This window comes from Manihot esculenta, chromosome 8 (genome assembly GCF_001659605.2).
Source record: "Manihot esculenta cultivar AM560-2 chromosome 8, M.esculenta_v8, whole genome shotgun sequence".
Lineage (NCBI taxonomy): Eukaryota > Viridiplantae > Streptophyta > Magnoliopsida > Malpighiales > Euphorbiaceae > Manihot > Manihot esculenta.
This window is the reverse complement of record NC_035168.2, coordinates 6,268,098-6,281,347: the sequence shown is the minus strand read 5'-3', so window position 1 is coordinate 6,281,347 and position 13,250 is coordinate 6,268,098. Positions and strand designations below refer to the sequence as shown.

Sequence of the window (13,250 nt, the reverse complement as noted above, 5' to 3'; positions counted from 1 at the left end):
TAAACAACTTTACGTTTACATTTGCAAGATAGTTAAAAGATATTCATATAATGCAAAGGCCAATTAAAGAAAATGAAGGTTTGCAACTAAAGCAAATGAAATTGTTTCAATTGCTAAAAGATAAGGGATAGCCTCTTTGTTAACTATCACAAATGTTTTGATATGCCGGCTTATGCAAAGAGTAGCTTGGACATATATGAAGATGGATGTTAATTCGCTAAAAGCAAGAGTTACTACCAAGGTTGAAGAAGTGTTTAATTTTATATATGTAGCTTGTATTTATTAGATCACTTAAACATAAATTAAATTCTTCTACGAATTATATTTATATGGACATGAATATGATTCATGAATAATATACGTATTTTATTTGATGGAATAAAATTTTAGTATTATTTATTATTTATGATCATATTATAATGATTAGTGCAACAACAAGTCATATAGAGATTAACATTCATCAAAACCAATTCTAATATAGAATGATCTCAGTTTTTAATAATAATATCATATTATAGAGAATGACATTGAACTACTCGGAAAAGAGGGAAACTTGGTTCTTATTGGTTCTTGTACTTTCCTCAGTTAATGAGTTTTAGTTTATAGACAAGATGACAAAATCAATCTTATTGAAAAAAAAAATTGAAGGATTTTTAAAACTAATACAGTTTATTTTAGAAATAGTTAAGAAGGATTTTTCTAATTATTGTATAGGGTTGTCAATGGTAAAAAATCATAATGAATTATAAAATGAATTTACTAATTCTTTTGAAGAATTTGCAAACTCTACAGTTCTTTTATAATTTATTACATTCCAAAACCCTGGAATAGTAATAGAGGCATCATTACATCTCTATTGTATTTTCCTCTCTATTGTATTTTCCTAGAGTTAAGGTGAGTGGCTTAGGGGAGGTGGTAGTTTAATCATAAGCTATTTAACACATAACTTCTATAATAGAGCGTCAAAAGTTATGATTTGATGTTTTATTTGCTTTACATGTAGAGTTAAAAATGTAGAGATCAACCTAAAGACAAATATGATTTATAATAATATTTTAATACTTCATATTCCAATAAACAATTCATAAAAAGCTCGAAAAAAATGGATAGACACAAAAATAAAGTGAATAGTGAATAAAACAAGTTGAAGCAAGTTACTCTCGAGAGGCATTTAAGGATCACCCGATGTGCCTACTTGATTGGTTGTTGGAAACAATATGCTTTCCTAAATGACAGACTCTTATAATCAAAACATATAAGTTTAATAGGCCAATTTATAAATATTAAAAGTTTAAAAATTAAATTAAAATATGTGATATAAGTCAAGTAGGTTAAAGTATAAATAACCAAAGTTCAAAAGGCAAAATTCATTCAAACCCTTCATTTTTTACCCTTTCGTCTTAGCTATGCATACAACAGAAAAAATAAAATAAAATAACTTTAAAAGAATGAAAAAAAAAAAAGAATTAGTGATATGATATCACTTTCCATCAAACAAAATCGAATAAATTGAAAATTAAAATTTTAGTATTTATGAAAATTAAATTAAATCAATTTTGGTAAAAAAATCGAATCAAATTGATTTTAATAAAAAATCGAATCAAATCTTTTGAGATTTAAGAATACTAGACGGAGAAAGCTTGAGTTGAGAGAAAAGGGATTCTCCACAAGAAGAAGATGACTAACAGCATAAGGATTAGATCCATTAAATTTTTCTTAAAGCATTTTTGTATAGAAATTCTCCAATAACTATTAGAGGAGAATTTAGCTTAATCTCATTGATCTTAGGAAACACTTATATCTCACCACTAGAGAGAATATTTTTCTCCATTAATCTTCACTTAATTTAATTAATCACAATTGATTGATAAATAGACTTAATTAATTAACTCTTATTTAATTTCTTTATCAATTAGTTTACTCACTTAATTAAATTTTATTTTAAGTTATCTTAAGACTTTGTAATTAAATTACAAATTAAATTTATTAATTCAATTAATTAATTAAATTATTTATTTTATTAATTAAATTAACAATTACTTGCTAAAAAAATTGTTTAGGTTCATCACTATTTGACAGAATATCAACTACTAATTTTCATTATGATGTCATTAAAGAAAAATTCTCCCATTTTCCAGAGAGAGGAAGTTATGATTTGGTTTATTATAATAGAAAAAAAAAAAGAAAAGAAAAATAATTTGGTAAAGGACTAGTACGTATACAATTGAATTTCACGTGTACAGAAACTTCAATCAACATCAATCAATCAGTCCATGAAGATAAAATTGAATTGCCTTTTGAAAAAAAAGTTAATTATTAAAGGATAGTCATGGATTAATGAAGTTAATTAAAATTTTATTTTATATTATAAGATTTTTAATACTCTAATTAGATTGCTATGTTATAGTAGCGATAACCTCCAAAAATAAGCTTTAGATTCAATCCATACACTTTACTTAAAGAATATGAGGATATAATTTAAAAATATATATATATAAAATATTATGTAATTTCATTAATTTTTTATTTCAAAATATATCATTTACTTTAAAATATATAATTTAATTTTATATTAAAATAATATTTTATAATATCGTATTATTTACAAATAAAATAATTTCTAAACATAAATTAATATGAAATTCATATTTTTATGATGTAAAATTAAACTACAAACCTTAAAATAAATCACTATTTCTCGAAGTAAAAAATTAATAAAATTAAAAGGTATTTTTTAAATATTTTTCTTTAATTTTAAAGGTGGATCCATTATATATATATATATATATATATAGACTATATGCTTTAATTATATTCTCCGAAGAATACAAGATGATGACCGCTGGGTTTCACTATCCCATTACGAGGTCGGGCCCATGATGACGACTCTAATTCAAGATTCATAAAACCTCTTAAATGGGCCGGTCCAAACCATTTGGCTTTGAAATCAGGTTTCGAAATCAGGTCTCCCTTGAGTCTCAGTCTCTTCACCCCAGCTCGGTCATGAGGCCTAGCATGAGAAGGGATAACCGACCCACTCACGCAACATATTTGTTTACACGCGTGCCAGGGAGAATTAAATGGTCATTCAGTATGGAATAGACATCTTACGCTTTTGTACATACGTATCCGTATGACAGAGACAGGTGGCCCAATAGCAGCATGGCCGTTGAACGTTACTAACAGATAAAAGAAAAAAAAAATAAAAGGAGAGGAGCACCCTCCCTTCAGACCAAACTTACTCAATTATTTTAAACTCTATTTTTTGCTGAATTTCAGATAATGACAAGAAAATATAATTAATTTTCACTTGATTGATCATATCAAATTGCATATGATAGGTTTGACAACTTATAAATAGGCTTTATGATTTAATTTATAATAAAAAAATATCGTGATTTCAAGCTATTAGTTTAGTAAGATTTTTTTTAATATTATTTATCAATGCTGACATGTATTTATAATTTTTTTTAATTTTGTTAAATTACATTTTAATCATTACAGTTTAACAAAAATATAATTTAATTTCTATATTTTTAAATGTAGTTATAACATTTTATTTTATTAATGAAATAGTCTTTATACTTCTAATTAACTCTTATATTTTTATAAATTAACTTTAAATATTATAAATACTAAAAATAAGTATTTATATATTTTTTACAAACTAATTTTTCATTTATTTAATAAATTTTATCTTATATTTGGTAAATAATATAATCAACTTAAAATTAAAATCAAGAACTTTAACATGCATTCATATTCAAGCCCAAATAACCCTTTACTTTATCAATGTTTTTTTAAAATTTAATTAGGGAAAAAAATAATAAATTTTTTATTTTATTTTTATTTATTTATTCGAATATAAATTATTTAAATTTTAAAAATAGAAAGATTAATTTGTAGATATAAGAACTCATTATTACTTATAATATTTAAAAAATAATTTGTAAAAATATAAAATTAATTTTAATTAAAAAAATAAATTTTAAATTAATTAGAGACTATTTTAATAATTAAATAAAATTTTAAGTACTAAATTTAAAAATATAAATACTAATTTGTACATTTTACTCGATATTAAAAATTAAATTGTAATTTATTAATAATATTTATCCGTATTAAAAAAATTATTTTACTAATGATATAAAATCAGAAAAGTCTTTTTATTATAAATTAAATTATAAAATTTTATTTTAATAAAAAAAGTATAGACTTCCACTTAATGTAACAAACCTCATAACAGTTTTTGATCATTTTTCTTTTATAAATTTACGATGCCATATGACAACTTTGAATTAAATTTTATGGAAATTAATATAATTTTCAAATTAATTTTAAGTTTATTAGATGCATACTTCTTGCATTAGATATATAATTAATTTTAAAGTTGGACTCAAATCTATGAATTATTTAAAAAAATCAATAAAATCAAATCGAATATAATAATATATTATTTTTAATAATGTTAAGAGATTATATTATAATTATAATTATAATATTTTAATTAAATTTTAAAATATTAAAAATAAGGGGTAAAAAATAAAAAAATATTCAACCCATCAAACTAATCCAAATCAGATTAAGATTCTATTCAAATCCACTTTTGCTCAAATTCAGCTTTTACAAATAATAAAATTTTAGCTTTTACCTTTTAAATTTCATTCAATTTTAAATCGAACCGACCAAATGTTCACTCCTACTCAAATCAACTAAATGGATTTATGATGAGTTGCAAAACTCATATTTTTTTTCTCATTTAATTTCATGATTTTGTTATAATTTTGATATAAATATTTAATTTTAATTTGAATTTAATTTTGAACAAATTTATGAGCAAGTTGAGAAAAAGAACGAAAAAAAACTGAACTAAAGGATTTTTATACTGAACGATTACAATCTTGACCAAACCTATAGCCCAAAGCGATGGGGAGATAAGGTAGATTTTGACACTTGAGCAAGGATAAGATCAGTTTATTTAAGCAAGGATAAGATCAATTTCAAGTAAAATAAAGTTGAATCAAATTCTATCATATTAGGATAGAGATAAGATAGTAGTAGTAGATTTTATTTTAAACTATTAAATTTTATGTTTTTGTGCATATATAAAGACTCCTAACATTAGACCCAAGGATTATATTCTACCTGGCTCCCTCCTTACCTCTTTTGCTGCTCCCAACCATCTTCTTTTTTTCTTAAACCATTATTTTCAGTTGAAAGTTAAATTAAATTGAGATTTATTCAAGCTGTGAGGTTATGCACTCCAATTCTCTTCATCTTATTTCTATTTTTTGTCAATTTCTGATTTCAAAAAACACCACCTCCATTGTTGTTTTCTTGAAAATTTAAGAAATCTATTGAATTTTTTGAAAAATAATATATAGTCTTAATTAGTTTATGTTAAAAAATTGATAGATTTGATTTAAATAAATTACGTATTTTTATTGATAAGTTTGGATTTTTCTTTTTTAGACTAATTAAATCTATGCGTGTTGGGATTATTATTTAATTAAGAATTAATTTAAACGCGAAGCGGATTAATTTATTTATAAGAAAGAATTGATGAAATTCGCGTGTTTGACCACTATAACCAAACAATAGAGAATAACATGAATTTCTTTTTTTAACAATGATTAATTGCAAAATATTTCAATTTGATTACCTTGAGCCGAAATATTTAATTATTTATTTGTTTCTCAAATTTCAATTGCATTGTTTATTATTATTTTAAAATTTATTTTTATTAGCTTATTTAAGACACAGCCATTTTCATATCAAACTATTTTTCTATTTCTAGTCATTTAAATTAAAAAGAATTAGGTTAGAATTGATACTCAATTTATCTACAAGTTTTTATTAATTAAGAAAATAAAATAAATTTTAAATTGACTTCGACTATCGTAAATTTAAACTTAGATTAATTAAATTCATAAAAGCTTATGTACAACTTGGCTCATGAACCGACTCTAAAACCCATTTCAAAGCTATATGATCCGAATTCATATTTAACTCATTTTAGTTAAAAGGAATAAATATGTGAGCTAAATGTAGGTTTTGGATAATTCACTAAACAGTTAATGCTTATGTGGCTATCTGATATTATTGGTGAATTTATTGATGAGAAAAATATTTTAAATTAAGTCTTTATTTATTTTTTAAAAAATATTTTTTACATTTTCTTACTTTTAAAATATTGAGAAAAATTAATAAATAAAAAATATTTTTCAAATAAAAAATGAATATTTTTAAAGAAAATGAGAAAATCATTTTTAATTTAAAGATTATATATATATATATATATATATATATATATATTAATATCATTTATTTTTAAATCACTTGTGATGTTCTAAAATTCAAAGAATATGATTTTTAGTTCGTGTTGGTAAAGCTTTATTCTTGAGAAGGATCTTCCTCTCCTTGATGCTTAACGGCCTCTCAACTACAGTGACACCCATCTCTATCAGACAAGACCGTACGTACAGTAGTGTCAGTCTCCCTATTTATGTCAGGCGGCTATTTAATGCTCCTCAGCACGCATGCAGAAAGAGCTGCGGGAGAACTGGGCCGGTTTACTTCTCATCCCATTTCATCATTGGGCTGGTTTTCTCTTTCCTGGGCTTGGACTCATGTACGACCCGACCTGCCATGCATTCTGGGGCCCGAGCCAAAACTGCCGAGTAAGCCTGCCCGAGATCATTTCGAGATCTGAGCCTAATTTACTCTTGTGAGCCCTAACTCGGCCTAGGGGAGGTGTGAGGGCCGGCAGTTATCACCATGAAATAAACATACTATATCTATATATCTATATATATATATATATATATATATATATATATCCTGTAAAGCTCAAATTATAATGCCAAAATAGGCACTATGAGAAATTAATAAAACTTGGGTTAGCTGTGGATAAAGATTAAAAGTATTTGTCACATAAAGAGGTTATAAAATCATGATTGGGGCTTTGGAAGCAAAGGGAGACATAAGCAAGCTGTGAATAAAATTAAAAGTACAGACATTGGCATGGAGTTATTGACAAGATATTGCTACACATTCAGGAGCAGTTGGAGAAATCAAAGGTTTGTGAAAAATAAGCATCCAATGTAATAATTATTCCAAACAATTCAAGTACAATGTCATGTCCAATTTTAATTCAGTTTAGCATTTAATTCACCTTTTTCTGCCTCAAAATATCAAATCATATAATTGTTGTAATGAAATGAAATGAAATTACTAAGGATAAATTAGTAAGTTTAAATGTTTGGATGATAAAGTAAAAGTTTTATTTTTTTTTATTTACTAAATCTGAAAATAAATAAATTTTTAGAAAAATGTAGGGTTGTTACATGTTTTGTAGGACATGTGAATACTCCGCCGATATAAAACATTTTCAATGTTACTTGAGTATTCGGCTCAAATTGAGCCGTAATATCTCATAATATTAACCAGATCTTGGATGTAACTTGAATTGAATGATTAATTTGACATGATACAAAATCGAGCAAATTTCAAGATAAGTAACAAGTTTATTTTATTTTAATATGAAAATATATATAATTTTTAGATTTTATTTTTTTTAAAAAAATCTGCTTGGGCAACGAGATAAAATGGTGTAATATAGCTATGGAAAGGAAAGCACAAATACGTAGTCTCCCTTTCTCACAAACATGCAACCATGCATTCCAACAAATTAATTCAATGGATATATGCCATTCTACTCCAATCATCACTTCATATTATTCAAAATTTCAATATCTTCAACATTAATTCATCAACAACAATGCTATCTATGTGCTACATTCATCTCCCACATTCCAAAATAAAAAAAAATATTTATATAAAAATCAGAAAAAACGGATCGAATAGTTCAATTCATATACGTAATCATCAAACCCTAAATTCGTGTCAATAATGAAATCTCATTTAATCACACTGTAAAATTAGATGACACATCATCAACACATTCATACATGCAATATTAATAAAAACCCTATTATGTATTTAGAGTTGTATTCATGTAATCTTTACCTTACAGAAGGAAAAAGAAAAAAAAATATTTAGTATGATTAATTAAGCTGAGTTTCCATTAATATTGCTAAAATTCAAACACTTTTTCTTAAAAGCATAATCTGCTTATCTTTCTGGAGAAAAAGAGAGAGGGGGATGGGGGCAAAGCAAAGCATGATTGAACTTTTTTATAATAGAACAGAAAATAGATAAAAATGAAGAAAAATTATTCACAAATCTAAACCCAATTGGGGTATAAAAACCAATAATCTGAAAGAATTATAAAAGCTCAGATTTTGAGACTACACAAAAATTAAGGTGATGATTTAACACTACGGTAGAGCAGATTTGACTTGATGATAATGTAGCAGCTGCACATAGAGTGGAATTAATATTTTAAGCTAAATACATATTTACAACTTTGAATTTTATCAAGAAAATATTTGAATAATTTAAAATTATTTTGTAATCTTTATACAAGATTATATAGATTATAAATACGTTCACATATATCTATAAAATTGAAAATTATTACATATAATTTCAGTAAATAATCTAATAATAATAAATATATATAATATCTTATTTTCACTTTTAAATATTTCAAAAGTGTAATAGAGCATTTTTAAAATTTATTATGTTACGAGATTTTCTGATAAAATTTAGAGATACAAATATATATTTTGCTTAATATTTCATGTTATTGTTGTGAGGAAGATCACAACAATAATCTCTAATACAACTCAGAATGAGGCTAGTAAAGGAAAGCGAAAGAGAAAGAACTTATGAATGCTGCATTATCAAAGAGACATAAAGAAGTTGGGGAATAAAAAAAAATAATAAAAAAGAAAAAAAAAAAGGGATGGAGCAAGAAATCCACCAATGGGTTTTAGAAAAAGAAAGTAAGAATATGAAAAGGAGGCCTAGGTTTTAGGGTATGGAGTCTGTCTCTTTGGATTTATAAGAGACCAAATAAGGCAAGAGATCAGAGGGAGACAAAAAAGGAGGATTTTTCACATAGAGGAGAACCCACGTTTAGATAGATAATACCAATATATTAAGCTGTCGTGTGAAGTCACACTCATGTAGCATCCATGCAAGACAACCAATCAAAATTGTCCAAACCTACACATCATGATGATGATAATGATTCTTCCTCAAAAATAATTAAAACCCAAAAACCACATCCAATCAAGCTTCACCATAAGCTCATGAATGAGAGAAGAAAAATGGGAGATTGGAAGAGACAGCTCATATCCATCAATAGAATATGCAGTACCTCCTGTCCAAACAAAGCCATACACTGAACCAAGAAACCCAACCTCAGCCACCGCTATTTCATACCGTCGTTATATATACAACATTACATGTTAACTAGTAATAACGGCTATATTATAAAATTTTTCTATGTCAAAATTCAGATCATTAATGAAAACCAGAACCCTATTAATAAAAATCGAAAGAGTAATTTAATTATAGATGTATGATTAACATGAAATTAAAGAATATATAAAAATTATATATGCAAGAATATGCATGTATGTGTATAAGGGAATAGGTGGGTGGAGGGGACAAGAAAATAAAAGGGAGCAATAAATAGGTGATGATATTAGATTTATCAATAAATACAAAGGAGTTGACAGGCCGAGTTTGAAAAGATTGACCTGTGTCTCTCTTTCACACTCTCTCTCTTTGCTTCTTCTATCTCCTCCTCTTAGATCATATCACCACCCATCTCAAGAGAGAGAGAGAGAGTTCAAAAGCTCAGATTCTCCTTGTCTCATCAGATGAGAAAAGATATATCCCATCTCCATTGAATGCACTTCTTCGTATGATAATGATCATTGAAAGCCTACAAAAATCAAAACATACCCACAACCAACAGAGAGAAAGAGAGGGGAAAAAAAGAATAAAAAAGAGAAAACAGCTAAAGGAAAAGAAAAGAAAAGAAAGCAAGTGAAAGAAAGAACTGACAAGAAAGGGATATATATAATCCAATGTTAATAATGATAATAATAACCTCCTTCTCCTTGAGCTTTCATGAAGTTTTTTTACTTGGCTTTTGTCCTCCTCCTTCATCGACATATATATATTATACATAGAAGATTTATATATTTTCTTATATATATGTTGTGGAGAGTTGAGCTAGAACTCCCGACAGTGGTGGTACATTGTTGGATCGTGCCGACTCATGGCATCTCTGTGGCTGTTATGGCTATTATCATCATCTCCTTCCATTCTTGGTCCCATTTGGCCTGAACCAGTAGCTCCAAGATTTAGGTAAACCAATCTTGAACCAAGATTCAGGTTAGCAAGATTGCTACTGTTGCTGCTGCTGTTATGTTCTTCGCTCATGGGTGGATAAATTGGAGTTGAAGTAGGTGCATTAACACTTCCTTCTTCACGTGAAATAACCAAAGCTGCAGATTGGACAAGCTCAAGACACAGCCTAAGCTTGTTGGGCTCAATGTGAGCTAACCCCGGGACTGCCCCCTTAAACAAGAAATCAGAGGTTAGGGTTCGAAGAATGTCGAGTGGAGTCACACCATCAACGGTTCTTACATTAGGATCAGCATGGTGGTCTAGAAGAACGGCAACCATGTCCGGCGACACCATTTCTGCTGCAATGTGAAGTGGGGTTTTCCCTGCAGGCCCGGCCGGATAGTTGACATCGGCTGCACCTAGTTCAAGCAAGGCCTTAACCACTTCTCGGCTACAATTCTCAACTGCATAATGTAAAGCCAATGCTTCATCAAGATTTAGGCCCTCACCCATAACCATAAGCTTCACTAGTTCAACATCAGAAGAGTCTAACGCCCTTCTCATTCTTCGAATCTTTTGGTCCTCAAGATCAGCTGCTGCAGTAAGATCGTGGTGGTGGTGGTGGTGGTGATGATGATGAGGCATTAGTGATCTGCGAGCAAGGGAAGATTTGAGACGTAGCTCTTCAATTTTGGCCACAACATCAATCGGAAGGTGTTTAGCTAGAACTTCAGGAGGCAGGCCTGATTTGGCCACTAGATGAGAGCAAGTAGTCCAAAGTTGGTGCATGTCTTGCTTTCTTGAAGCAATTAGTACTTTCATGACGTCTTCAATTGAAGACTTCTCTACCATGGTTGCCAATTGCTTCTGTCGTACAGAAAAAACAAAAAATTCAAATGAATTAGTTGCAGATGATAAGCTTGCATATTCATTTCATTAATGGGAAAAAATTCAGCCTAATTATTGGTCCATAATTCTTTACGATTATAAGCCCAAATGAGGAAAGTTTTTACATTTGGGATAGATTTAGTAAGCATACTGTGGAAGATAAGACTGGAGATCAAGAGCTAAATGTAGAAAGTCTTGCCTATGCAAATGTTAAGATTGAAAATCCCAACTGAAGAAATACATGAAATCAAGATGTTTAAAACTCTTAATACATGAAAACACAAACCTTTTTCAAATCTCAATCAAGAACAGAAGGGACAGAAGTGAAGAAGAAGGATACAGTGTTTTGGATAATTGAAAAACAATAATTGGAAAAATTAACTAGTACAAAACAAAAGTTTCAGATTAGTACTAGAGGAGAGATAGTTACTTATGAGCTCAAATGAACAAGAAAGTTCAAGAACTAATTGAACAAAAAGATATGCAGAATATGCCAGAGAGAGAGAGAGGTGGGAGATGACCCAACTGCTCACCACCTTGCCACTCCACTTGACTCCACCATGAGGTAATAAAATTCCCCAAATACAACAAAGAAAAATAAAGAATTTATTAAAACCCACTTCAAAAAATCCCTTCCCACTTCCCAAAAACAAAAACCCAGTATTGATCACTACTCCATACCCACAAAACAATAAGACTACACCACGCACTAATCAAGGCTGCTTGCTGAGTGAGAGAGAGAAGCAAAACAAAAAGAAGGAGAATGGAAATGATGATTAAGAAGAAGAGAAGTGAGATACCTGAGTGAGTAATGCAAGCTGTTCAACTCCAAAGTATCTAGCGGCAGCAAGAGTGTCAAGGGCAAGATCAACGGCTGAGGTGCAATGCGTGTGCCAACACCCTCTTTCACCACAATTAGGCCTTGGCTCATGCTTTTGAGGCACAATAGAGACTTGGCCACTATACAAGAACTGTAACAGCAGCAAGAACACCTCATATCCCACTGAGTTCACTGGTATAACACTTGGCCTCGAACCCGGTGATCCCACCGGGTTTATCCTTGATCCGGATGAGTCTAGCCCCGATGGTGGGTCGGGTCCACAAAAGAATTTCCTAAAGAAGAGGCTTCTTGCTGCTAAAATACATCTGTGAGCATGAACTAAGCGACCCTCTACGCTGAAAGTTACATCAGAGAAGGCTTGGCCATTGATGAGCAGATTGAGGTAATCTAGAGACAGAGATCTTAAAGAGTCATCAAGGGTCATGGTTCAAATAAAAAATCTATTCTGCTCTGGTTTTATTTTCTTTCTTTATTAGGGTTGCTGCTATATGAGAAACAAGAAACAAAGAGAATTGCAGATTGGAAGGATTCAAGAAGCCAGGAGAGAGGGAAAAAAATATTCTTTTTTTCCTTTTTTTTTTTTTTTTTCTTTTCTCACACTTCTTGATTTTGTGTTTTTGCTGATAAGGAGGAAGAAGAGGAGGAGGATGATGATGGGTAGTGTTTTACTGTGCTCAATAGAGATTCTTTTCTCTCGATGGAGAGGTGTGGTTTTACTGTTAAATATTTAGAAAGAGAGAGAGAGAGAGAGAGAAGGCAATATGGGTGGCTATTCTGGGCGGCCGAGGTATTTAAAAAAAGGATGAGATGAATAAACAATTACGCTAAATTATTTTTTATTATAAATTTGGAAAAATAAATAAATAAATAAATATACATGGGGATTTGATATTTGTTTATTTATTTATTTAAGTATAATATTATATTATATATATAATTTCAATACGTACATGTAGCTTATCGAGAGCAAAATCATGTTCTTTATGACCTAATTGGTTTGAATCCCTACGCTTATATGTACACATGGGGCCATGCCAATCCCTCCTTAATTTCCTTTTTTTTTTTTTTTAATTCATTACGTTCTCCTTTAAATGAGTGTATAGGTAATAGGTTTCCTTCTTTCTTTTTAACCACTAATACTTTAGCCTATCAGCCTGAGATAAAATTCTCCTAATATATATTTTTTCGATTTATTTTATAAAAAAATAAATTATTTTTTATAGTTTAAAACTTTTACTAAAAATTTAATATA

At 28.8% G+C, this 13,250-nt stretch overlaps 1 protein-coding gene across 1 annotated transcript; it reads right to left on the bottom strand.

Annotated features, from left to right (window-relative positions):
- Nucleotides 1–9,587: 9,587 nt before the first annotated feature.
- Nucleotides 9,588–12,756, bottom strand: LOC110620207 (BTB/POZ domain and ankyrin repeat-containing protein NOOT2). Its single transcript, XM_021763839.2, has 2 exons — nt 11,958–12,756; nt 9,588–11,136 (listed from the first exon to the last, which is right to left on the bottom strand). Exons 1-2 carry the CDS (start codon nt 12,420–12,422, stop codon nt 10,153–10,155), a joined length of 1,449 nt encoding a protein of 482 aa, XP_021619531.1. The 5' UTR covers nt 12,423–12,756; the 3' UTR covers nt 9,588–10,152.
- Nucleotides 12,757–13,250: the final 494 nt, after the last annotated feature.